General features: G+C 44.2%; 1 protein-coding gene across 2 annotated transcripts in view; it reads right to left on the bottom strand.

The window, feature by feature from the left end:
- Nucleotides 1–1,592: 1,592 nt before the first annotated feature.
- The window catches only part of Tfcp2 (transcription factor CP2), a 37,143-nt gene continuing 11,022 nt past the window's right edge, over nt 1,593–27,713 (bottom strand). Inside the window, exons 3-16 of one of the 2 annotated variants that reach the window (XM_028782242.1) lie at nt 24,844–24,995; nt 24,343–24,419; nt 22,124–22,229; nt 18,897–19,003; nt 17,091–17,243; nt 15,646–15,756; nt 15,271–15,359; nt 12,238–12,286; nt 11,579–11,672; nt 10,603–10,693; nt 9,678–9,802; nt 9,161–9,303; nt 5,511–5,562; nt 1,593–3,238 (exon numbers count right to left, since the gene is read on the bottom strand). In XM_028782242.1, coding sequence (XP_028638075.1) covers nt 3,201–3,238; nt 5,511–5,562; nt 9,161–9,303; nt 9,678–9,802; nt 10,603–10,693; nt 11,579–11,672; nt 12,238–12,286; nt 15,271–15,359; nt 15,646–15,756; nt 17,091–17,243; nt 18,897–19,003; nt 22,124–22,229; nt 24,343–24,419; nt 24,844–24,995 — 1,387 coding nt within the window. In that variant the 3' untranslated portion in view covers nt 1,593–3,200. Of the gene's footprint in view, nt 3,239–5,510; nt 5,563–9,160; nt 9,304–9,665; nt 9,803–10,602; nt 10,694–11,578; nt 11,673–12,237; nt 12,287–15,270; nt 15,360–15,645; nt 15,757–17,090; nt 17,244–18,896; nt 19,004–22,123; nt 22,230–24,342; nt 24,420–24,843; nt 24,996–27,713 lie in introns of both variants that reach the window. The other variant, XM_028782241.1, reaches the window with a different exon arrangement.

Here is a 27,713-nt window from a genome sequence, read left to right as displayed (position 1 = left end):
CACACCACACACACATACCACATGCACACCACACACACATACCACATACACACCACACACACATACCACATACACACCACAAACACATACACACCACACGCAGAAATAGAGGCAGTTTATTTGGAAGAAGGGCACTTTCAAGAGTGGGAGGTTAGTGAACTGGGAAGACAGAGGCTTGGGAACACAGAATATACTTTACAAAACAATAATGTAGAACTAGTATAGAAAGATACTCAAAATATGTTAAATACTACAAAAAAATCATGTGTTGTTATGAGTTTCTAAAATTTATGTATGTGCATAAATGTGTTGAGGAAATTTTTCTTGTGATGATTTTTATTTTTTTAATGAGACAGGGTCTCTGGCAGTTTGAAATGAGAATGGTCTTCGTGGGCTTGTATGTTTGGTCCTCAGTTGGTGGAAGAGTTTGGGAAGGACTAGATGTGGCCTTGCTATAGGACCTGTGTCACTAGGGATGGGCTGAGGTTTCAAGAACCCATATTTCCAGTTAGTGAGTAGGTTTGCCGAACCCTCTTCCTGCTCTCAACTATGGCTCCAACCCCATGTCTGCCTGTCTCCTGCTATGCTTTCAGACACGACAGCCATGGACGGTAACCCTCTGGAATCATGAGCCCCTAAATTTAAGACTTTTCTTTTACCTGGTCTACAGAGTGAGTTCCAAGACAGCCAGGGCTACATAGGAAACCCTGTCTCGAAAAAAAACAAAAAAACAAAAAAGACTTTTCTTTTACAAGTTGTCTTGCTGTCATGTTTTCTCATGGCAATTAAAAAAAAAAAAAAGCAAGACGGTCTCCACCACACAACCTCCCGCACTTCTGTAATTTTGAAGACTACAACAAAAAAAGAATTTCAAGTAAAAACTAGGACATTCAACTTTTAAAAAAATTATCCTTTTATGTGTATGGGTTTATATACCACATGTATACCTGGAACCCTTGGAGACCAGAAGATAGTATCAGGTTCCCTAGAACTGGAGTTACAGATGATTGTGAGCCATCATGTGGGTGCTGGGAGTTGAATCCAGGTCCTCTGGAAGAGCAGCCAGTGGTCTTAACCACTGAGCTATCTCTCTAGCCTCCTAAGGTATGCAACTTATAGCCAATATATTAATAGAATTATATGCATCATTTGTGTTGTGCCTCACGAGATTCAGAGATTCATGTATTTGGAAAGAAGTCCAAGTCCACGCATGGTGTCAAATATCTTTAATCTCAGCATGTGTGAGGCTGAGGCACTAGTTCAGAACCAGCCTGAGCTGGTTCAAGTGCTAAGCCAGCCAGAGTAGCGGCAGATCTTGGAATCACACAACACAGGCTGTCTTCCTAGTTTACCTCTCTCATTTGCCAACCGGACAGGAGACAGCAGCCAACAGTGACTTGCCAAGGACAGCCAGCAACTGGGAACCAGTCCTTGGAACGTGATGCAACTAGAAGTGTCACCTCAAAATGGGACACTTGAGCACTCACTCGGAAGCAGTGGCCTAATACGTCAAGGGGCTTGCATCACTGGGGAATTTTCAGATTTCCAGGATTTAAACTTGTTTCAGACCAAAAGAAATTAGAAACCACATAACAGGTTGATTTTAATGGACAACAGCAGCAACAACTAAAAACTCTCTATAAAAAAATCTAAGCTTTATTAAATACTTCAAAAACACAAATAAATTCAAATTTAATACAGAATCTTTAAACATTATCTTTGTTCATCTCAACAAAATTTAAGGAAATTTCTGGTAAAACTTTACATGTGGCCTGACGCTGGTGGTGCACACCTATATTCCCAGCACTTAGAAGGTGGATCTCCGAGTTTAAGGCCATCCTGGTCTACAGAGTGAGTTCCAGGATAGTCAGGGCTACACAGAGAAACATTTTCTTGGAAAACCAACCCAAAACAAACTATACATGTGAAAAAGGAGGACCTAAGTGATTTAAAATCTGCACATGCACACACAGTCATTTGAACATAAACACAGTATGAGTTGGAATGGGGAAAAAGTGTATTTTTTATAAAGCTTACATTAAAAAATAAAAACACTATGCCAAAACAAGACAGGGGAGGGGAGAGCAGGGAGGAGTAGCTCATTTACTTAACCAGCTTGAGAGTAACATTCAGAAACAAAAAAACCTGGGCTCAGACACTCCTGCCTCTCTCACCTCCAGCTCTGTGCTGAGGTTAGTATGACACCGAGTGTCTGTCTGCTCTGGGGCTTCATTATCTCTATATTCAGGGATGTCTGCCCTCCTTCAGTGGCTAGTCCAGGAGGTTCCAGCAGAGCCCCAGAAAGAACCAACAATGAGCACAGGCAGCAAAGGCTGGCAGGCATCTGAGAGACCCCACTACCACACCTGGATTTCCTCACCCTCTAGTCAGTGTGTCCCCAGTTGTTTTGGGCTTTTTAATTAAGGGGATAAAACAAGATAACCCGTCCACCATGGGACTCATCATTTGGTTCACCCCAATACATACAGCCACTCTCAGTTGTGGTACTGCAGGTGAACCAAAATAGAAATCTGGAGACTGTCTTAACACAAGGGAGGGGCCTGCTGGAGCTCAGTTGGAGAAAGCGCTCGCCTAGCAAGTGAGGCTCTGGGTTCAAGTCCAGCGCTGCAGAAACAGGCCAGGTGACATAAGCTTCTAATCCCAGCTCTTGGGAGGCAAGAACATGAAACTCTGTCTCAAAAAAACGTAATGAGAGATTCTTTCTCCTCATAGTTATGAACAGAACAGAGCTCACAACAGGCTTGATACAAAAAAGATAGCTTGGTTTTCATGAAGACAGATGTTCACTTTTATATTGGGAAAATGTCAGAGCTGTAGATCACAAAATTAAACATCTTTCTAGAAAATGTCACGTAACTCTCATTACCACCCTGCCCTCTATAAACCCTAATGACTGCTTACTGGTATCAACAGGGGCCAGAAACTAAGGAAACTGTTGAGCTCCATGTCTGGCCATCTGAGGACATCATACAGTAGGGGCCAATACAGGGCTCTGGGATTCCACTTTAGGGCCTGCTTGCCTTGCACTGGATACCCTCCTGCCCTCCGCCAAACATTCAGATGTGCCAGGTTCCTGAAGACCTTTAATCTCCAGTCATGTCCCCTTCAGAAGGTGAAGAGGTGAAGGCAGTCGTCAAGAGGTGGAGGCGGCAGCAGCTGTTGAATGTGGGAGGCTTCTCCTACTTGAGAATGACATGATAGCTATCACTGGTTTCTGCTGTAAAGATGGGAGAGAGAAAGTGATCTTTAGCCTCCTCTAAAACACCAAGGGCAAAACTATCTTGTGTGAGAGAATAAAAAGTCAAAATGAGCCAGGCAGTGGTGGCTCACGCCTTTAATCCCAGCACTTGGGAGGCAGAGGCAGGCAGATTTCTAAGTTCAAGAGTTCAAGGCTAGCCTGGTCTACAGAGTGAGTTCCAAGACAGCCAGGGCTACACAGAGAAACCCTGTCTCGAAAAAACCAAAAGAGTCAAAATGAGCCGGGTAAATGGCAGACACCTTTAACCCCAGCACTCGGGAGGCAGAGGCAGGGGGATCTCTGAGTTAGAGGCCAGCCTGGTCTACAGAGTGAGTTCCAGAACAGCCAGGACTAGACGGAGGAACTCTATCTTGAAAAACCAAAAGTCAAACTGAATGGCCAGGTGTGGTGGCACACACCAGCACTCGGGAGGCAGAGCAGGTAGTAGAATAAAAGCGTAACTCCAGAGATACACAGAATGATGTGCACAATGGCACACAGTGACAACAGCTTACATCAGGCACAAGCTCACCAAGACGGTGTTCTACAATGCATTATATTGTAAGGCAATACTGTCAGAAAGGGCAGGTATATTAAATGCTTTACAAAGATTTATCATTACTCTTATTTGGGGGTAGGGGTGCCATGGCATGTACTTAGAGCTCAGAGGAGACTGTGAAAGACAATTCTTCCACCATGAATGCAGGCCTCCCAGCTGGGTAATTCTTCCCTTCCACCATGAATGCAGGCCTCCCGCTGGGTGCTAGACATCTTCACCTACTCATCTACCCCAGGGATCTTATATATTTTTTATTTTTTTAAAGAGTCGCTTTACTCTTAGTATGTGTGTGTGTGTCGCTTGCATGTTTCTATGTGTATCATATGTGCACCTGCTGTGCCCTCTAAGGTCAGAGTGTTGGGTCCCCTGGAACTGTAGTCACAGGCAACTATTATCCACCTAATACAGGTGCTGGGAACCACACCCAGAACCTCCACACAAGCTCTTGACCTCTGAGCCACCCCTTTGTTTCTGAGACAGGATCTTACACAGCCCAGGCTTGCTTCAAGCTCACTATGTAGAGGATGGCCCTGAACTCTGGTTCTCTTGTCTCCATTCCCTAAGTGCTGCGATGACAGGCCCATGCCACTGTATCTGGCTTTTAAATACGTTTTTCCCAACAGGGTCTATGTAGCCTTGGCTGTCCTGGAACTGCCTATGTAGAAGAGGCTACTTCCATGCCTCTTTTTCCTGTGTGCTGGAATTAAGCAAATTGGCTTTCAATATTGTCACCTTATACTGGGGCTTAGTAGGATGGGACCTCACCATAAATTAAACAGGTACAAAAACAACCCTGATTTCCACACTTGCTGAGAGGAGGTGTAAGAAATGGCAGAGCTGTCAGAAGTATTTTCCTGATGGCAGCAAGAAGACACTTTACAAAGAACAGTGTCTAATGACAAGTCTCACACCAAAACCCAAAGGAAAAATTCCCTATGGGGCTGGAAAGATGACTCAGTGGTTCAGAGCTCCTGCTAATCTTTTGAGAGGACCTAGGTTCAGTTCCCAGTACACATATGGAGGTGTACAGCAGTCTTTTATCTCCACTTATGGAGATCAGTTCCCTACTTTAATATGGAACACATTAATATACACTTAGGCATATGCACGCACATGTGCTCATACACACACACACACACACACACACACACACACTGATTTTTCTTAAAGGTGGGAATCAGTACCCATATGGCAGCTCAAACCTCTAACTTTGTTCCAGGCTGTGTCTGAGGCCCTTTTCTGACCTATGAGAGCATTACAATATATAGGTGAAACACCTATACACATTAAAATAAAAATTTTAATCTAATTCTAATAGAATTATATTAAAATAGAAGAAATAACATTTTTAAAAAGTGGGTAGTGCCTAAGTAGCAACACCTGGGGCTGTCCACTGGCCTCCACATGTCTATGTGCACACACATACACCCAGATTTGTGAGTGTGTGCATGTGTGTGCACACGCACACACCCTTCTTTTAAGACACTCATCTGGGGCTGGCCACACAGTTCAGTGGTGTAAGGTACTTGCTGCCAAACCTAATGATCTGAGTTTGGTTCCCATAACCCACATGGTAGAAGAACAAAACCAGTCCTGCAGGTTCTTTTATGATCTGTGTGCGCCCTGGCATGTGATAACCCACCTCACACACACAAACAATACATGTTAAAGTATGTTTTACTGTTTTATTACCTTCCATTGTGTCCAGAATAAAGCAGGCTTCTTCCTGGAAATTCTGTACCATCTGAAAAGATCAACAAGAGTTGCTGATGAATAACCTGGGTTTGCCAAGTTTATTTTGAATATGACACTTTTCATGACACTGTACTGAAGTAGGTGTAAGAATCTTGTGCTTATAGCTGAGATTGTGAACACGGGAAGGGTAACACTGCACCTTAGCTTAGTTCAGAAATACTCATTAGTCAGCAAGCTTCACATCGATGAGCCCATAAAGGTCTGTAAGCCAGAACAGCAACTAATTCTGAATGTTACCTTAATATTAATATCTCTTACTTTGGAAGAGGTACTCATATGGTAACATCTGAAATAAATTCAAGAATTTTTCAAAAATAAATTGTAATTTTACAAAACTAGCCTACATGTAAACTAAAATAACCTACAAGGTCATTTCTTCCAAAACAACATGAAAGGAAACTGTATTTGAGAATGCTGAACAAATCATGTTAAAAAATAAATGTATTGCCGGGTGGTGGTGGCACACGCCTTTAATCCCAGCACTTGGGAGGCAGAGGCAGGCGGATTTCTGAATTCAAGGCCAGCCTGGTCTATAGAGTGAGTTCCAGGACAGCCAGGGCTATACGGAGAAACCCTGTCTCAAAAAAAAAATAAAATAAAGAAATAAACAAATGTATTTAATTTCTGCTTCAAATTAGGTCACTTTCTGTTCCACAGCCTTGGAGACACAGAGCATCCCGTAAGTGACACAGGGCAGGCGCTGCCACACCAAGCTCTGTCAGCAGGCACCTGCGAGCAGTCTGGAGAAAATAAACAAAGGAGCTTCTGGGTTTTTGTTTTTTTTTGTTTTTTAAAGATTTACTTTTGTTTTTTAAGGATTGCCTGCATGCTTTCCTGTGAACCACATGCATGCCTGGTGCCTGTGGAAATCAGAAAAAGGAGATGCGGGCTGGTGAGATAGCTCAGTGGTTAAGAGCACTGACTGCACTTCCAGAGGTCACGAGTTCAAATCCCAGTAACCACATGGTGGCTAACAACCATCTGCAATCATATCTGATGCCCTCTTGTGGGGTGTCTGAAGACAGCTACAGTGTACTTACATATAATAAATAAATGTTAAAAAAAAAAAAGAAAAAAACAAAAAAAAAAAAAAAGAAAGAGAAAAAGGAGATGCAGTAGGTTGTGAGCAAACTGAACTTAGGTTCTCTCAAAGAGAAACACGTGCTCTAAACCACTGAACCATCTCTCTAGCTTCTGTCCAGGTTCTATCTTTAAAACTGATGCAAAAGCTGGGCAGTGGTGGCACATGCCTTTAATCCCAGCACTTGGGAGGCAGAGGCAGGTGGATTTCTGAGTTCGAGGCCAGCCTGGTCTACAGAGTGAGTTCCAGGACAGCCAGGGCTACACAGAGAAACCCTGTCTCGAAAAACCAAAAACAAAAAAAAACCCCAAAAACTAATGCAGAAGGAAAGTGGCCCCTCAAGAAGCTGCTGCCAGCCTGGCTGCTCCCCGGCTGTGCAGCGCAGTGCACCTGCTTCTGCTTGCAGTACCTTTTCTCTAGAAGCGAGTTCAACGTCTGAGCTCTGGCAGTGTAATGAGGCAGCAGACAGCACCGTGAAAACAAGCCTCTCTGGAGGATCTCAAGTCCAGGGCTGTCCCAGAGAGAAAAGGGCAAAGGGACTCCTCGGCAGACAGAGTCCAGGGCTGGGACATGGCCCATGGTGCATGAAGCCTGTGTTTGCCCCCAGCACTGCACACACTGAAAGCGATGCTAGTGTGTGCCGCTGGAAGACAGAGGCAGGAGACAGGGAGGTCAAGATCATCCGCCAACACTCTGAGTCTGAGGCCAGCCTGCTACATGAGATCTCAGTCCTAAACGAACAATCCCAAACCAAAACTAACCCCAAACTAACTGCCCCCCCTCAAGATGCACATTACCTCTTCTCTCTTTTAAGGATTAAATTCAGTGCCTTGATATGCTAAGCATGTTTTACCTCTGAGGTACACCTAAACCTTTTAACTTAGTGCTTCATAAATACCAACTTGTTAGTATTTGATCATTTCTGTGAAGTGTGATGATAACTCTATTCAGAAATGTTTTTGGCTTTTATTGAAGCAGGTTATTTGGCTAAAACAATCTTTTGCTTCAAGAAGTACAACAGGACAATGAGATTTTCAAGCATAAAAACATTATGTAAAATTAAAAACTATGGGAAGGGCTAGACAATGGTTAAGGGTGCTTGCTGTTCTTCCAGAGTTCAGTTCCTGCCACTATCAGGCAGCTCAAAACTACCTGTAAAATACAGAGAAGACAGACAGACAGACAGACAGACAGACAGACAGACAGACACAGACACACACACACACACATATCATTGGTCATCCTCATTATACAGGGCTTAAGGCTAACCTTGGGTCTAAAAACCCTGTCTCAAAAATGTATAACCCATAAAGACAGCCAAGGGGCAGAAAGATAGCCAAGTCGGGGTAAAATGCTTGCTGTGCAGCTTGAGTAAGAGCCAGAGTTTAGACTCCTAGCACTCACATAAAAACCTGAGCACATGGGAACATGCCAGTGACCCCCGGTCTCCACATGCATGTGCATGGAAGGGGACCGGCCTGCATGGACATGTGCACATGTGACGCACACTTGAATTTTTTGAGTAACTGTAGTAACTCAGTAAGCCACTTTTAGATTTTCTGTGTCTGAATGCTTTGCCACCATGTACTTCTACGTCATGTGCCTGCCAGTGCCACGACGGTTAGAAGAAGGAATCATGGGTGTCTGTGAGCCACCACGTAGTTGCTAGGGACCAAACTCAGGTCCCCCTGGAAAGGCAGCCAGTGCTCTCACCCACCGAACCATCTCTCCAGCTCCTAAATCACTCCTGTGACTTGACTTCAGTTCCAGGACTGGGGAAAAAAAACAAGAAAACTAGTGTTTGGGCCACACCCAGGGATGACATTCCTGCCTTCCTCCACACGCTGGGATTATAAGAAGCACCATCTCTCCCAGCTTATCTAGTGCGTGTGCCTGTGTATAGGAAGACTTCAGGCTAAAGTGACCTCCTGTGCCGGGGCCACAGGCATGTGGGGACCACATCCTTTTTAAATTGAAAATCACGGGTTTTAGGATATGAATGCTGGTCCTTATCTTGTGCAGCAAACACTCATAACTGCAAGCCACCTCTCCCGTTTTTGGCTTTGCTTTTTTTTTTTTTTTTTGACACCATCTCACGTAGGCTATGTGGGCCTTGAACTTACAACATACCCAGAGATGAACCAGAATTCATGATCTTGCCTAAACTCTGTGCTAGGGATACAGGGGTGCATTGCCACCCCAACTTTATATTAATTTTTAAAAAACTATTAGGTAAGTAACCAAGCAACAAAGTCTAAGCCAGACATAGTGGCTCATGCCAACAGTCCCGGCTGCCCTACCCAGGCAGGGGGCTGAGGCAGGAAGATCATGTGAACCCAAGTTCAGGGTCAATCAGGTCAAAATAGCAAGACCATTTACCCAGCTGTTAAAGGAATATTTACAACAGGCAAACCTCTGTGCAGACACAGAGCCCAGCCTGGCAGTGCTGCTCACTCTGCCACAGATGCTAACCAACCATGGGGCGTCATGAACCTGAGACACCAACCTCATCGCTGATGAGCACATGGATTCCTGTCGGCCCTTGCTTGTAAATCTGGCTGATCTGGTGAGGAGAAATACTGAAAAGCTGAGCAATTTTTTCTGTTAATTCAACAGCTGTCAGTTCTTCTAGATAGACAGCATGGTACACTGCAAAACAAAGTACAGCAGTCAGTGCAAAGGTGTCCGCGTGGCAGGCTCAGCTCATCTCTAGAGACTCAGAGATCACAGCCTGGCTGCAGGCTCTGCTTCAGCTTCCTTTCTCTACGTGAACCAAAAGCACCCCACAAGCCTGGTTACCCCCTTCTAAGCGCCGGAGAGGACATGGACATCCACAGCACTATGGACATAACTGGTTTAGTAAGTTGAGCATAGAAACAGTGCTGTGAATAACACGTACAGATTAGAGCTCAACCAACTCAAGTCCACCTGACGCTGCGCTGGTCTACACTCCCACACCTACCGAGAGTCACCTCTTCTCCTTCCTTCCTGCTTTGCCCAGAACAACCTACCGAAGAAAGTACCATTTGAATCTCCATCCTCCTGCTTCTGTTGTGGCTGTGGCTGAGGTGGCTGCTGCTGCTGCTGCTGCTCTCTCAACTGCAGCGACTCCTGACAGACATAAATGGTTAGCCTTGGACGCACCATCCTATGTGGAGAAGAGAAAGGACTGTCAGCTTCACACAAACGAAATCCATTAATGCCTAGGCCAAAAGCAATTTACTTGTTTCCTTATCTCTCAGCGGTGGGCTTTGCTGTTTAAGCTTCTAAACTCTGGCTTTCACTGAAAAGTTCTATGTGGGGCCGGGGCAGGGGCCGGGGCAGGGGCCGGGGCAGGGGCTGGAGCCGAGTAGCAGACTGTTGGCCTGACAAACTCAAGGCCCTGGGTTCCATTCTCAGCACTAAAAGAGGAAGAGGAGAGGGTAAGAGAGCACTGCTGCCAGCTTAGACCTGCACTTCAGGGTCCTCATTTCCCAAGACATCACTGAACTCTAGACTGCGCTGATCCTTTATGTGACCACGCAGCTCCTACAGTCCTTGCAGGTTGTGGGCTTTGAAGTAACAGAAATACCCAAGATGCAAGGGTAATGTTTATATGAGGGCCAGGTTCTAGATGGGCTGTTTATTTACAAATATTACTACACCGTAGGCAAGATGGCTCAGCTGGTAAAGGCTCTTGCTGCTTGAATTCAATCCCTGATATGCATATGCTATGTGCGTGTCTGTGTATGTAGGAGGGGCAGATATCAGTGTACATGTGGAGGTCATAGAACAACTTCTGAGAGTTAGTACTTTTCGTCTACCATTATGTCTTTACTCAGTGATTAAAATTTTCTCTTTCAGTGTTTTGACAAGTTATACTTATTTGTCCGGAGTACTGTGAGAAATTCCCAGATGTAAGCTCATTTAAAATCCATTCTCACTGGCATCTTAACAGTATGCACACACCGGCCTTTTAATGCGTTAAAGAGTCTGATTCCATCCGCAGGGCCGCAGATTTGGATCACGTCATCTCTTGTCAGTTTCAGTAAATCTGCCCCTGGGATAAACAGAGAAACACAGGCTAGTGATAAGGCAAAAACACTCCAAGTCACTTCAGGATGTTACAGTCATCACCTCATGAGCTGTACATCACAGTCTACAGTATGTTATGTCAACAGCAGGTAATGCCCTGTGGCCTGGCCTCTGCCTCCTCACCTTCGGTCTGATCCTCATCAGTTAACTGTATCTCCACCTAGCCATGTGCTTTCAGCTGACTGTACTGAGCAGGCCAGTTCTATCCCTGTCTGAAATTCATTTCCACAATCCAACAGGCTCACACCGGCTGGCTCCAGTCTCACCACACACACTTCTGTGTGTGTTCACTCATCTAGTGTGTCTCCTGACTGGACTTTTCTGTTACACAGATGATGAAAGCATCAACTCAGGACATCTTATCAACCATGTGTTCCCACACAGATGCTCACAGAAGGCTGCACAAAAGCGGATTGTGGAAGTAATATGTACAGTGGTATCAAGGGGGGCGGGACTTCAGTCTGTTTGTTCCTTGATAAAGTACCAGATGAAAGACGTCTGTTTGTTTCCAGGGTCAGGCCATCCTGGAATTCATTACACAGACCAGGCTGGTCCTGAACTCAGATCAGACAGCCTTTGCCTCCTGAGTGCTGGGATTTAAGGTGTGAGACACCACATTTTAAGAGTGCTATACAGAATAAACACTTTCAAGCTTAACTGAGTTCCAACTGAAAGCTGCTCATAGTACCATTACGGCTGGCTGAAAAGTCTGAAGTGTTTTATGAAATTCCTTTTATCAGAAAAAACAAACTCAGACACTCCAGGACACATCCCATATGGGACACCAAGAGGACCTGAGGTGACATGAACACCCCATGCTGGAGAAGGCCGAAGGAAAAGGTAATCTAACCTGAGAAGTTGGTGAAAAGCCTCGTGAACGTGGAAAACCGGTTTCGGTGCAGCCACTGTTGGGCTTCCTGGGGCGTGGTTGTTGGCAAAAGGTTCTGAAAGAAGAATGCATTCTTTGGTATCCAACAGTCTCATTTGCTACCTCATTAGAAAACTCACAACCAAACACTTCCTTCCACACCCTACAGCCACACTGGCTAGTGACTGCGAACTGTCTCTATCACACAGGGTCTTCTCCAACCACGAGAGACACTTCACTATCTGACTGAACGCTATTTCTATTCAAGGGACAAGGGACAGGATCGGGTAGTGGCAGGTATGTGGGAGACCACACTACACCAGCCTGGGCAACAAGGTGAGAGCCTCAGAAAGGAGGAAGAAAGGCAGCCAGCTGAAGCTGCATATGCCTGGAACCCAGTACTGGCAAGGTGGAGGTGGGTAACTCCTCAATTCGTCCTAAGCCAGCCCGAGCTGCACAGTGAAGCCTATAAACAACAAACAAAACTCCTCACGGTCCTGCTTGTTTCTAGTCCCTAGTACATCTCCAGGTCAGAGGTGAAAGTCAGGAAGCGTCTGTGAAGTGAGTGAACGGCATGTGACAGAATCAGTTACCACAACAGTGTACACACTACAAATAACTGACATTGGCTGTAGACTTACATCCGTGACTGGAGGAGGTGGCTCTGGCTGGTGGTTGGGCGAGCCGTTTCTAAGGAGAGACAGTGAAGATGAAGGGTGAATCCATGACACTTTGTGTGCATCACTTCCTGACTCACTGTCACGACAGCTCTCAAATAGGAGAGCTCAGAGAATCGCTACTTGTGTCTGAAAACACTCTTCTTTGACTCAGCACTTAAGCTGTGTGCTAATTAACTTAGAAACTTCAGGGAAGGAAAGAAACTTTATCATTTGCAACATTTTTTTTTATGACTGAGGAAACTAGGAAAAATACCAAATTTCAGTAAATAGACACCAATAGAATAAATTATGGCATAATAAATACCTGCAGGGGTATAGAAATATAGATTAGCATAAAACATTTGCCTAGGATGCATAAGGCTCTAAGTTCAAAAAGAAAAAAATACTTGAATATAAAAAGTCCTAAGTATGTGTATGTGTGAGTATATGTATATATATATATTACTCTTATATTAAACATATCAGTGGCTATGTGTATAGACTATGATCATATATAGGGCTGAGCATGGTAGCTCACACCTTTAATATCAGCACTTTGGGAAGCAGAGGCAGGTGGGTCTCTGAGTTCGAAGCCTGCCTGATCTATATAGCCAGTTCCAGGACAGTCTTGGCTACACAACAGGATCCTGTCTCAAAAAACCAAAGACAAATAAACAACAAAAAGCTTCTATTTTGCTTTCCTGGGAATTGAACCCAGTTCTTTTCTAGCATGTGCTAGCAACTGCAATACCCCTGCACCACCACAGTTCCGAAATACTACTATTTTGTGAGCTGCCGTTTGGTGCTGAGAACGGAACTGGATCATTTAGAAGAGCAGCCACTGCTCTGAACTGCTGAGCCATCTCTCCAGCCCTTGTGAATTTGTTTTTAAATTGATTTATTATTGTTGTACGTGTGTGACACTGGTGTGTGCAGGTGCAGACAAGTCTCCTTCCACCCTTACATGGGCTCTGGGGAACCAAACTTGAGAGACCAGCACTTTACCCTCTGGCTATCTACCAGCCCAATTTATTTCAGACTTACTTACTTAGCTTGTCTGTCTGTCTGTCTGTCTGTCAGAGAGAGAGAGTATTCAAAGACATGTGTCAGCATATATACCTAAATGTGGAGGCCAGGAGAGAGCGTCGGAGGCCTTGGAGCTCGAGTCACAGGGGTTTGTGAAATGTTTGCTGTATTTCATGGCTACTGGCATCCAAACGCTGGTTCTCATGATTGAAAAATAAGCACTCTTACCCAAGGAACCATAGTTCTAGCTCTCCAACCATTACTATTAAAGTTGATTCAAAATCAGTGCTAATTTGTGATTTAACATTTATCTCCACACTTTCCATTTTTCTTAAAGCTTCCTGTTTCTTTTCTTTTTTTGGGAGGGGGGGGTTGGTTTCTAAAGCTACGGTTTCCCCAAATAACAGAGCCCTGGATGGCTTCAAACTCAGAGATCCTCCTGCCTCTACCTCCCAAGTTCTGGGATTAAAGGCTTGCACCATTACACCCAGCTAGTTTTCTGCCTCCTCCACCCCCCTCTGTTTTGTTTCTCAGGACACCTTTCCTGTGTAGCCTTAGTTGTCTTGGAATCCGCTCTGTAGACAAGGCTGGCCTTGAACTCAGAGATCAGCCTGCCTTTGCTTCCTTCCCAAATTCTGGGATTAAAAGCTTGCACTACTAACCAGTTATGTTTATTTTCTTTGAGAGAAAAAGTTGAGGAAAAAAAAGAAAAACACAAGCCTTAACTGCAGACATTTAAAATCAACTCCAGTGGACAGCATCACCGTAAGAATAAGAAATCCTCTTCTTTGGGCAGATATAGTCAGTAGTCAGCTGAGAGCTTGAGGCAGGATTATTTGGCTCCAGGAGTTCAAGGCCAGTTAGAAACACAGATAAAACTCTTTATCCAAACATACAAACTCCCAGCTCTAGGGAGCCTGCAGGGCTACAGGAAACTCAGGGCTGCCCTGCTATAAAGTAACTCAAGGCTAGACAGCAACACACAGCAAGACCCTGTCTTGAACAAAGTAAAAAAACCCTTCATTTCTGTTCTAGTTGAAAAATTTAAGTTTGATATTCAAACTTACCAATGACATCAGGGTTATAAACATATGTATTCTTTTTATAACTAATACCAAAAGAAAAGGTATCGGCTCTTAACTGTTAGTTTTCAAACATTTAAGCTACTTTTACACCTTTTAAGAAGTAAGCTGAACACAGAATAAATAAATCCAAATCCAAAAACTGGCTCCTTTTATGTATTTCTTAATTGTAATGCGGAAGACCAAGCCCACGGCAGCCAAATGCTCTACTACTGAGTCATACCTCAGAGCTCTACAGTATTTTATTTAATCCTGTTTATTTCACTTTACATCCTGCTAATCCTCTCCTCCCCCTTCTTCTCTGAGAGAGTGGAGGTCCCCCTGGATATCCCCCACCTTGATACAACAAGCCTCTGTGGGGACCAGACAAGGCAGCCCTGCTAGAACATATCCCACAGACAGACATGCAGCAGCTTTAGGATAGCCCCGCTCCAGTTGTTTGGACCCACTTGAAGATCAAGCTGCATATCTGATACATAGTCTACAAGTATCCCTAAAACAAAACAAAACAAAACAAAAACAAAACAAAAACAAAACAACAACAACAAAAAAAACCTGACTGTCTGTGCAGCCTGCTTCCAATTCCCAGTCTCCATTCTCTGGTTTAAGCATGAAACATGAAAAACCACATGGCATACAAAGTAAGGTGTATCAGGAACAAAGACCACCATGCTCATCACTACAGATCTCCCACAGGAGCTGGGACCTCACAGGGTGGATGCTACCCGATACTATCTGAGGGGGAAAGTTTTTATATAAAACTCCATTTTTTTCAGCAGAGTCCAAACCTCAGCCAGCACAAACATTGGTCAAAGACTGACCAATTGGAAGCATCTTGCTGCTGAAAATGTACTAACAGTACCTATATTTAGTACAACTATAATCCACTTGCTTTTCCCCGACTTACCCTTCCCCAAGAGAGAAACTGCTATGGGAGCTGTTGAAACCGGGAGACGGGGAATTGTTCACGTAGGTGATCTCAGGCCATGGAGAACACTGAAAAGAAAGGAAGACTCAGGCAACAGGAAAGCACTGCTTCTGTCAAGTGCTCTGTTCTCATGTCACTAAAGCTTACCGTCTGCAGTCAGGAAAAAATGCTCAGAACCAAGTTCAGACGAAGCTGGAATGGGTGTGTGTGCATGCGTGCAAAGTTGGGGCCGTAGCTCAGTGATAGCAGGCTTGCCTAACACGCACAAGACCCTAGGTCTGCTCTTAAGCACCACAGAATGAATGGATGAATAAATGACTGAGAATACAAATATGAACTGAAAAATCCTTTTACCTCTGTGAGTATGGTTGTCTCATAGGAAGGTTGATATTTCTCTTTTTCATGAGGCGTCCGTTTCTCCATCTTCTCTCTATCTATTTTTTGTTTTCTGTCTGCACCTTTAGGCTGAAATGACAAATACATTGCTTAAAATTCAACCTTTGATCTCAGCGTTCCAGAACCAGAAGTAGGCAGATCTCTCTGAGTTAAAGGCCAGCCTGGTCTACAAAGGCTGTTATACAGAGAAAACCAGAAAGAAAGAAAGAAAGAAAGAAAGAAAGAAAGAAAGAAAGAAAGAAAGAAAGAAAGGAAGGAAGGAAGGAAGGAAGGAAGGAAGGAAGGAAGGAAGGAAGGAAGGAAGGAAGGAAGGAAGGAAGGAAGGAAAATGGATGGATGGACAGACAGATGAACTAATTTACACTTTGACCCAGAAATACTACTTTAAAAAAAACACTTAGACATCTCTCTAGCCTACATATGCGCATGTATGTCCACACGCACACATATACACACACTCTTCAGGTAAACTACATTTGTAAGAAGGAACCAAACTGAAGCCATTTTAAATAAAATTTCCATTCTAAATAGGGGTCAATAAAGTTTTAAGCTTCTGAGACCTCTCTGGGTAACTGACATCCTGCTTGGCAGAAAGAGATATGTACATGGTTACTGACATCCTGGTTGTCAGGTTGAGACATGAATGCTAGGCAAGTCACCAGATGCTTGTGGATTTCAGGCATTCTGATTTGGGGTCACAGTTCAGCACCTGAGTCTCTTCTGCAGCCCTGATTGATCAGTAGTGGTCTGAGCAGAATTAGTTTTTCGTCATCTGCTTAAATACTAAAATGGACGTTCAAAAATGCAGTTAGCTCCCGAGTCTGTGCTGTTGGCCCTGACTGGTCAGTTTTTGCTGTCTAATTCTTGTGACTGCTTGGGTTGTTTTGAATTTTCAGACCCTACCACATCAAGGTGTATTTCAGAGGTTGTCTCACTGACTCTGGCTCAGACAGATTGTAGTTTTAAAAACAGACAAGTTGCCGGGCGGTGGTGGCGCACGCCTTTAATCCCAGCACTTGGGAGGCAGAGGCAGGCGGATTTCTGAGTTCGAGAGTTCGAGGCTAGCCTGGTCTACAGAGTGAGTTCCAGGACAGCCAGGGCTACTCAGAGAAACCCTGTCTCGAAAAACCAAAAAAAAAAAAAAAAAAAAAAAAAAAAAAAAAAAAAAAAAAAAAAAACCAGACAAGTTGATTCACTACTATGTCACCTCATGTTAAAAGACAAGATGACTGAGAAAGAGCTTGTAGATGGGCGTGGTGGCTCACGCCTTTAAACCCCAGCAGAGGCAGGTAGATCTCTTGAGTTCAAGGCTAGCCTGGTCCACATAGTGAGTACCAGGGCTACACAGAGATGCAAACAAGCACACAGAAATGGTTTTAAGGCCAGCACACAGCCCAGGACACCTTGAAGACTTTGATCTGGCAGCTGGCTGAGTGCAAGTGTTCCGTGTACTCTCCGTTCTCGTTCTCCTTGAAGGTGTCGATCTGCACTCGGAACGGCACACCCTTCTCCCCACCATGCTTCCTCACCGTGAACTCAGTGCTGATGCAGTGCACCTGAAAGGACGCGACAGCGAGCGTCAGTGCCGCTGGCCAGGCCAGACCCAAGACCTTCTCTAGGCATTCAGAACATCTTTTAAATTCTTTCATCTCTTACACTCTAATGGAGGAAATTGGAGACCTGATAGCAATTCACAAATGTAAGCAACTAGTAACTATCAAAGACCCTGTCTCACGGAAAAGGCTGCTGTGGAGAGTCTAAGGCACTAACTCCTCTGAGAGCAGGGAGCCACACAAACAACGCCAGCGAGCTTCATCTAGTTTTGAAAAGCAGGCACAGTGAGGCTTAGAACACAGTAAACATGAAGTTTAGGTGTAACAGGAGATCTGCTGGGTCACTGCTAAAGTCTAAGGCCAGAGGGTCAGTCAACTCTGTCTAGCTAACCACTTACACTAGCTTGGATTCACTCTAAGCCTCAAACACTATTCCTGCAGGCTGGACAGACCCTTCAGCAGTTATGAGCACTGACTGTTCTCTTTCAGTTCCCAGGACCCACCGTAGATGGCTCACAGCCACCGGGATTAGATGCCTCTGGCCTCCGTGGACACCTGTACTCATGTGCACAAGCCTACATTCTAACACATATACACATCCTCCAGAAATAAATATTTCAAAGACTATTCCTATTCCAAGGGAACATTATTCAAAGTCTTAAAATCATGTATACAAAGTATTAACATAGTGGCAACCTCAAAGGTAACATCGAATGAAATACTGGATGAGATGACTACAGATAAACAGGGCAGTGGTTGCCTATGTCTTTAATCCCAGCATTCAGGAGGCAGAGGCAGGGTGGTCTGAGTTCTGGACAGCTGGGCTACTCAGAGAAACCCTGTCTCAAGAAACAACAACAACAACAACAAAAAGGAGGAATAAAGAATTCCGAGGAGTTAGTTTGCCTAAAGGACATAATCACATATGCAAATCAAACTTTAAGTCTATGCATGTTCAAAATAACTTTGTGGCTAACCATGGAAAAATAGAATAATTTACATGTTAAAATGATTAGGCAGATTATCTAGGATCAAAGACTGGTATATAATGCAGTAGTCAACAGTAAACATTTTAGAGATTTAAGTAAATAAACAGTGGAAAATTAGAAGAACAATTCAAAACTCCTCATATTGAGAAGCCTGAACTTGAGAGGCTAGAATCCTGAAAAACAGAGGCATAGCTCAGTACAAGAACCTGTGTTTAGTGTGTAGACTTGTGCACGAGGAGACACACACACACACACACACACACACTTTGCTTTTTTGTTTTGAGATCTGGGTCTCTCTATGTAGCCCTGGCTATCCTGGAGCTCTATATGTAGACCAGACTGGTCTTGAATTCATAGATATCTCTTAGTGCTGGAATTAAAGGCATGCACTACCATGTCCACCTGCACAAAAACAATTTTAAGTTTCATTTCCCTCATTCCTTTTTACTGTTACTTATTCGTTGTTTTAGGAACCCGCTCACACACTCAAGACTGCTTTGAACACACCACGTAACTTTGACCTCTCTACCCCTACTACCCAAGTGCTGAGATTTGTGGTGTGCACCACCGCACCAGGTTTATGGGGTACAAGGGCTCAGAACCAGGCCTGCATGCTAAGGAAGCACTCTACAGCTTTCTGACTGCTGTGACAACTGCAGGGCCTTACCTGAATAAACACAGATGTCCTCTTTGCAGGGTCCCACAGGAACTCCACTGTGTTTAGCTGGGTAGGATTGGCCCTGGGATCAATTACACCCACAGACATTGGGATATCTGAGAAATACAACGGGAAGCACTCAACAATTCTCAGGGCTCCTTGTTTCTGTTTTTAAGATGGGGGTCTCGAAGCAATGCCTAGGCTCAAGTAATTTTCCTGCCTTAGCTTCTTGAGTAGCTGGGACTATAGACATGTGCCACCATGCCTGTGGCTACTATGGTTTTAAATAAGAAAGCAACCAATTGAGACGGATTAAGTCTATATACTAGCTATAATATCAAAATTATAATTTTTTTTGAGACAAGGCCTAAACTATCCTCAAACTCATAATCCTTCTATTTCTTTATCAGTTCTTCTTAGCATTACTACCAGAAAGCCTATCACAAGGACTGTGTCTGTATAAAGGAAATACGACATCATGGTCAGAGGAGGAACTGACTCAGAGAAAACATGTGTGGCACAATAAAAAAATATTATACTGAAGAGGAACGCACAAACTAGTTTTATACTGCACATGACATAACTGAAATATTACTTTCTGTTTTCAATTAACATTAAAACTGGAGACACAGGGAGGGCAGAGGTGACACACACCTTTAATCCCAGCGCTCAGGAAGCACAAACAGTGGATCTCTCTAAGTTTTAGGCCAGCCTGGTCTATAGAGCCAGTTCCAGGACAGCCAAGGCTATACAGAGAAAACCAAAACCAAACAAGAATAACAAACACTAGGACTGTAAGCCTGGGCAGTGTTACGGATGTACCTGTGACATACTCTACTGCCTGACATCAGTAACTCAAGCAAGAACATTCAAGGAGGCCCCGGGCTCCCTGCAGGTTGTACTGGAGTTATCCTACGGTCAATATCATAAAGACTTAGATTATCTGTATGATAACCAGTGTTTTCTCAGGCAAAATTAGTAATAGTTAAATTTGTTTTGTATCAGTGCTTATCAACAGAAAATAGTAATCACCTGTGGAACAAAGACACAGGCCAGGATCTAACAGAGAGAGAGAGAGAGGGAGAGGGAGAGGGAGAGGGAGAGGGAGAGGGAGAGGGAGAGGGAGGGGGGGAGAGAGAGAGACAGAGAGAGACGGAGAGGGAGAGGGAGAGGGAGAGGGGGAGAGAGAGAGGGAGGGAGGGAGGGAGAGAGAGAGAGAGAGAGAGAGAGAGAGAGATTGAGATTGACTGCATGCTGTATTTGCCAACATCCTACCACTTAAGGAAAACAATATTTAGTAAAGCAAAAAGGAGAAGAACACCTCCACTGCAGACCGAGCAGCGGAGCCTCCCTCTGGGAACGTGGCACATGCATGCACCCCCAGCACTTGCAAGGCAGAAACCTAAGGACTGGATTCAACAGCAGTCAGGCTGCTATCGTGGGTCCTATGTGGCCACATGGCACAGCCCAGGAAAGGAAGGGACTTACTACCAAGCCTGACTATTGAGTTCAATCCCTAAACCCACAGAGTGGAAGGAGAACGGCCCCCTGCTTCATTTCCCAACACCTACACGGTGGCTTCCAACAGCCTGCAACTCTAAATCCAAGGGAGCCAAAGCCTCTTCTGGCCCCTGGGCACCAGGTATGTTTTGCACAGACATATAGGCAGACAAAAAACCTATGTACATAAAATAAGATAAAAACAAAACAAAAACCAGTTAAGTTGGACATGGTGGTGTATGCTTTTAATGTCAGCACCTAGGAGGCAGAGGAAGACACATCTCTGTGAATTTGAGGCCTGCCTGCTCCACATAGTGATTCTAGGACAGCCAGAGATACACATTTCTAAGACTGCGTCTTAGAAAAATAAAATAAACAAATACATAAAACAATAATAAAAATTTAAATTAAAATAATAAATCAGCCAGGCATGGTCGAACACACCTTTAATCCCAGCACTTGTCAAGCAGATTATTCTAAATTCAAGGCCAGCCTGGTCTATATGGCAAGTTCTAGGCCAGTTAGGGCTACAGAGTAAGACTGTGTTTGAAAAATAGTAGTAGTAATAATAAAATAAATCCTTAAAAAAGTTGAGGCCATTGTAAGTCAGCTGTAGAGCTTGACTAATAATATGCAAGACCCTGGGTTCTATGCCCAGCACCACAGCAAAGAAAGGAACAAACACTGTCAAATAAGGAGAAACCATGAAGGCGGCTGTAAAAAGGACTACAGGTGTTTCTGTATTGAAAATTAACAATGGGTGCCGTGCTGGTTGTGGTGGCGCACGCCTTTAATCCCAGCACTTGGGAGGCAGAGGCAGGTGGATTTCTGAGTTTGAGGCTAGCCTAGTCTACAGAGTGAGTTCCAGGACAGCCAGGGCTACACAGAGAAACCCTGTCTCAAACAAACAAACAAACAAACAAAAAAATAAATAAAAATAAAAAAGAAAATTAACAGTGGGACTGCACACGGCCCAGCACTCGCATCGTGTGCTACAGTTCATGTTAATAGGCTGCTCTCAAGAGACAGAGTCAGGAGGATCACCATGAGTTCAGCCAGCCTGGGTCAAAGAATGAGATCTTGCTTTGGACAAATAAGAAACCAAAGCAGAGACTCAAATAAATATTACCATGTCCACATTCACAGGAACATTACTCCAAAGAGCCTAACAGTCAAAGCTACCCCATCCCCCAACAGGCAGAATCTAGGGGACACTGATTACTCTTCTGCCTTAGAAGGAAAGAGACTTTGACATATGCTACAACATGAATGAATCGCAGAAGACATTATGCTAACTCACAGATGACAGTCACAGGGGACAAATACTGAATGAGGTCCCTAGAGCAGACAGTGACAAGAGCAGGAGAGTGGCTAATGGAGGCTGGGGAAAGTGGAATGAAAAACCACTACTTAGAGTAGACAAAGTAAATGCACTTATTATTCAACTGTTATTTAAAATGGAAAAAATTAGGTTTTTACTATATACACCAACACATATTTTATATTACCACAGTTCAAACAAAAGCTGTTTTTTGAACTGCTTTGGAGCTACTGTTCATATCCTACTTCAGTCCTAACACTGCCTTACACGTGGTTTTCTTACGCCTCAGGACAACCACTTCAATGTCTCTGCTAACTCAGCCTCTGAGGCTCACGAATCAAAAGGGACAGCAATTAGGGAACCAGCTCTGCACTCACAGACAGTGCTTTCTGGGTGACAGCTTCTCTTGACTCACCTATGTCAAGAATCCTGTCTCCGGGTCGGTTCCACCTCCAGCCCTCCAGCTGCTGGTGCTCAGTGTACTGCAGTCTCCTGTCGTGGAACACTACACGGAAGATACTCTAAAGGAAGGACAGTGTCAGTCCACACATGGCTAGAAAACCAGTTCAGACAAAGAAAACTAGCAGAGTCAATGATAGTTGGTTTCTAGACACAATCTAACATTTTCTGTTCCTTTTTTTCCTTTAATTTTTTTTGAGACAAGGTTTCTCTGTGTAGCTCTGGCTGTCCTCAAACTCACAGATCTGCTTGCCTCTGCCTCCCCAGTACTAGAATTAAAGGCCTGAACCACCACCACCTGGCATTTATTTGGTTTATTTTTTTGTTTTTGTAAGCCTTATTACATGTTCTTCTTTTTATTGGAAGGAATGCATGTACACCAGAGATTTTCTCCTTACACCATGTGGGTCCCAAGGTCATCTACTCTTGGGGACAGCACTTCCCTGTTGAGCCGTCCTGCCAGCCTTGAGAGGCATTCTATGCATACCATGTAATCCAGTGTAATCCTTCATGTTCACACATGCCAATTCTATGCACAACCTATAAACACTGGGGTCACAGGCTACTTCCAGCCACTGTCCTTACGCTCCTCTCACTCTGTGAGGCAGCTGCCCACCTCCCCACCCCCTTTACAGCTGCTGTTAGAACTCCTGTACCCAGTATTCTTTGAGTTCTCCAAATCCTTACTGTCGACAAAGAACAGAAACAAAATCCTCTATCCATCAACAGTAGCTGCTGAAGTTTTTGGTTTTGTTCTAGTTAGTTTTCATTTCATAGACAAAGAGTGTGTAGGTCTTCTTCACTGGAGAGGTACTCCTGGATGGTACATGCAATTTAGCAAGCAAAGTCAATATTCTTTTTGTCCTGCCAGAAATGCTACCTATATCTTCAGACCAGACCACACAGGTCTGAGCAGACATGTGTCCCCAGGAAACCACAGAAAAGCTGCTGCTGACTCTTCTACACTCAGAATGTAATAAGACAAAAGGACAGACATCAACAATAGTTTCTAGCTTTTGTTACAAGAGCAGTTATCCAAAGAACCAGAAACTTAACAGCTAGGATTACATATAGCTCAGTGGTAAAGCACCTGCCCAGTGTGTACTAGGCTATATGGTTTTGATCCCCAGCACCACACACACATACATACATACATACATACATACATACATACATACATACACACACACACACACACGCACACACACACACCTTATTAAAATTGAAATCCAGCTGGGTGGTGGTAGCGCACGCCTTTAATCCCAGCACTTGGGAGGCAGAGGCAGGTGGATTTCTGAGTTTGAGAGTTTGAGGCTAGCCTGGTCTACAGAGTGAGTTCCAGGACAGCCAGGGCTACACAGAGAAACCCTGTCTCGAAAAACCAAACCAAACCAAACCAAAAACAAAAACAAAAAAGATACACCACCAAAACCAACTTTACTGGGGGCTAGAGAGATGGCTCAGTGGTTAAGAACATTGACCATTCTTCTAGAGGTCCTGTGTTCAATACCCAACAACCACATGGTAGTTCACAATCATCTGTAATGGGATCCAATGCCCTCTTCTAGTGTGTCTGAAGACAGTGACAATGTACTTAAATAAATAAATCTTTAAAAAAAAAAAACAACAACAACAACCAACTTCACGAAGAAGCTGTCCAGAACAAAGACTTGCAAGCCTGCTGCTTCTGCAACTCTGAGAACCTGTGGGAGGAATTCGATCCATGGGACCCACATGGTAGGAAGAGAAAGTGACTCCTTCAAGATGTCCTCTGACTGCCACACTCAGGCCTTGGCATGTACACACAAGCACAGCCACATAGTTAATTTACAACCATGAGGACAGCAAGGCTTACACTGAACCCAAAGATCATTAGTTTCTCTCTTTGCCAGGCAATGGTGGCAGAAAAATATATCACTAATCTCTGCCTCTACGGACCCAAAAGAACCTGAAACAGAAGAAAAGAAATCACAGCCATGCATGACAGTGCAGTTTTGAAATCCTGGCATTACACTCTACGAAACTTAGGCAAGATACAGAGTTTAAGGCCAGCTTAGGATATATAATAAGACTTTGTCAAGAAAAAAACAAAACAAAACAAAATAAAAAAATAAAACCAACCAAACCAAAAAACACTCCCCTCCTAAAATCTACAAAATACTATGCCTGTTTTACCTTCACCAACTTGCCGTTGATTTCTGGAAGCTCTCCCAGTTTTCTATTGTCTAGCATTCGGATTTCATAAGACTGTCCTAGAAGAGAGATAATTACAAATGACACCTATCCCGATTCACTTATCTAGATTCAGGAGGAAAGTGTGTCACTCTCATCGCCAGCTAGAGCTAGTGCTGAGCCCTTTCATATCCTGTCCCATGTAATAGACACAACTTTCTAAGTTACTGTCAATTCATTTTACAGATAAGGAAAGTGAGACAGAAGTCAAGCAGCTTGTCCAGGGCCCTTTGACTGGTGAGCAGCAGACAGGAGACACCAACCAGGAGAACCTAGGGACATAGGCTGGAAATGAGTGGCAGACCAAGGAGTCGGGAACACAGATGGAGGTCTCCTTAGGGTCTAGCTGATGGGTCACACTGCTCATCTACCTGTGACATACAGGCCAGCACGCCACACAGATCAGCAGCTGCAATGGCACCAGCAAGTGAGAACATGGCTGACCTTGATTGAGGTATGTCAGGGTCTCATCGTGGAGCTTCACGGCTGGAGAGGTGGCAGCACAGAGGACATACTGAAAAGGCAGGATCTCGTTCTCATTATCAGGAGGCAAACTTGACTCTTCTTGCTTAAAAATGGGCAATGCAAGGACATCACTAAAATAAAACAAATGACTTCTATTAATGTCTGATAATGGTGCAAAAGCAGATTCACTAATGAAAAATTAACTATAAAGTCTTTGAAAAGCCATAAGTACTATTCACCTAGTAAGGCTTCATCTGAGCCATCAGTACAGATTGTCTGGGACATCCCCCCTTACAAAGACAGTCATTAATGACAAATAGTCTCTGTTAAAACCACTTATGTGTCAAAGACTGTGTTTGTTACAGGATTCACAAAGAGAGAATGAAGATAATATACAGAATCCCAAAATGTTAATCTAGGAAACTGAGGGCAGTGGATCTGCAATGAGTTGTCTACCCAAAAGCTGTGTTTGGTCCTTACTGGCAACTCAAAACAGGAGAATTTTTGAAAAGTGAGCCAGATACAAGATAAAGGGGACGCCACACTCAGAAAGAAACAGTGGAGAACAGTTCCTGATGGCATGGTTGTTACAAGAGACATTTCTAACTTTACCCTTTGAGTGCATTTTTCTCACTAGACATAGTCATATAAGGCCGTAACCTCTGAAGGAGTTGGAGGCAAGAAGACTGCTTGAGCCCCTAAGTTGAGGGCTAGTGTAGGAAAACGTACCAAGGTTCCCATCTCTTAAAAAGTATAAGAACAAAATGCACTTTTTCATCAACCTCATACTTGTTCTTGCCATGTGGCGCTACCCACCGAACAGTCCTAACCGAAGTCGAGCAGATGTCAGTCAACCCCAGAACAACGTACTCTTTTCTTTATTCTGAAGTCTACTCAGGAGGGACCCACACCTGTACGGTGAGTCTGGTGGGCAGAAGCCTGAGGGAGGGAGGAGACCACTCGTCCTTGGAGAACTTCTACTGCTGTCTTGCTAAATGGCCATGCAGACAAACTACTTGCTAAATAGATTTATGTTCACAGATTTGTGCTGCAATCAACCTTCATCAGAAAAGCTTTGAACAACAGGCAACAGTCAATACAGAAACTCAAAGCTGGTCCAAGTGCTGAGGGTGAGTGACTGTCCTTACTAACTGGGAAAAATATACAAATCCGTATCCCCACGGCTCCCTCAGGGGACACAGCAGAAGAGGACAGAAAGCACATCAGAGATGTGAAGAAGTGCTCTGAAACGCCGTCTTCTGGACATGACATGGCTGCTGCACCCATAAACTCAGCAACTGTGGTTAGCATAAGAACAACGTGCCATCAAGCCAGTCAATGCTCCAGCATGGTGCAGGAGCAACTCACAAGGCCCATGGCTAACTGAGGTGAGAATGGTAGTGACAGCTCTCAAAGAGGGCAAGACCTTTTTATTTGGGGGCGTGGCCACAGATAAGTTGCCCACGCTTCAGTGCATGATCCCACACTTGTGTGTGTGCACAGAGGGAGGACTAACTAAACTCACTGGGGTTGGGGAGGGGATGAGATATTGAAGGAAACTATGTTAGGGGAAGATGTAGAGAGGGAAATGGAGGTAACCGTGACCAGACTATATTGTATACATGTATAAGATAGACAAATCGGGGAATGAAGAAAAAAGAAAGCAATTAAAAGGCTGGAGAGGCCAGGCAGTGGTGGCGCACGCCTTTAATCCCAGCACTTGGGAGGCAGAGGCAGGCAGATTTCTGAGTTCGAGGCCAGTCTGGTCTACAGAGTGAGTTCCAAGACAGCCAGGGCTACACAGAGAAACCCTGTCTCGAAAAACCAACTTAAAAAAAAAAAAAAAAGGCTGGAGCAATGATGATTTAGCAGTTAAGAGCACTTGTTGCTCTTGAAGAGGATCAGGGTTTGATTGATAGCACCTACTTGACTCACAACTCTCTGTAACTCCAGTTCCAGGAAATCTAATGCCCTCTACTGCCCTCTACAGGTGCCAGGCACAACTCGCAGCACACATGCAAGCATGCAAGCAAACATCCATACACAAAAAATACTTATCTTTCTTTAAAAAAAAGAGAGTACAAAGGGAAATGAGAAGAGGTATAAATGGTAAGAGTCATGTTAAGGACCCTTAAGACAAGGAGCTGAACACATGGCTCTCAGTACCTTCCATGTTTACTGTGTTATGCATTTGAAGCTTTCTGTGAGAAAAAAATCATAGCCAGGTGTGGTGGGGTACACAAGCTGAATGCCAACATGGAGAGGCAGAGATCTGCAGAGGCAGGCAGATCTCTGCGAATTCTAAGCCAGCCAGGGCTATGTAGTGAGACCCTGACTCAAAACAAAAACCCCACCCCAAAGCAACAAAGCAAAAGAACCTTTGGAGAAAGGGAACAGTACTGAGGAATTTTTGTTTACTTGCATTTAAACAGATACTTATTTATCCTGTATGTGTGTGCAACAGGTGTGTGCCTGGGGCTCTCAGACACCAGAAAAGGATTCCCCTGCCATGGAAGTCATGGGAAGTCACGGGAATTTTTAAGCAGCTCAATGTGAGAGCTAAGAACCTAACCTAGGTCCTCTGGAAGAGTAGCAGGTGCCCTGAACCACCAAACCACTGCCCTTTGTGTTAGTTTTTAAGACTGTTTATTAGGGAACCAGTGCTGGCCTTTCTTTATCTAGAGATGGTCCTATCTTCATCTCCTACCTTCAATCCAGAGAGCTGGGATGGCCAATGTGTGCCACCATGCCTAGCTCAAACCGCAGACAGCTTTTCTCTGTGGAGTTTTTCCCTTCGTATTTTGTGTGTGTGTGTGTGTGTGTGTGTGTGTGTGTGTGTGTGTGTGTGT

Source organism: Grammomys surdaster, unplaced genomic scaffold (genome assembly GCF_004785775.1).
Source record: "Grammomys surdaster isolate TR1022 unplaced genomic scaffold, NIH_TR_1.0 724, whole genome shotgun sequence".
Classification (NCBI taxonomy): Eukaryota; Metazoa; Chordata; class Mammalia; order Rodentia; family Muridae; genus Grammomys; species Grammomys surdaster.
Note: the sequence above shows the minus strand (reverse complement) of the source record. Positions and strands in the feature narration are given on the sequence as shown.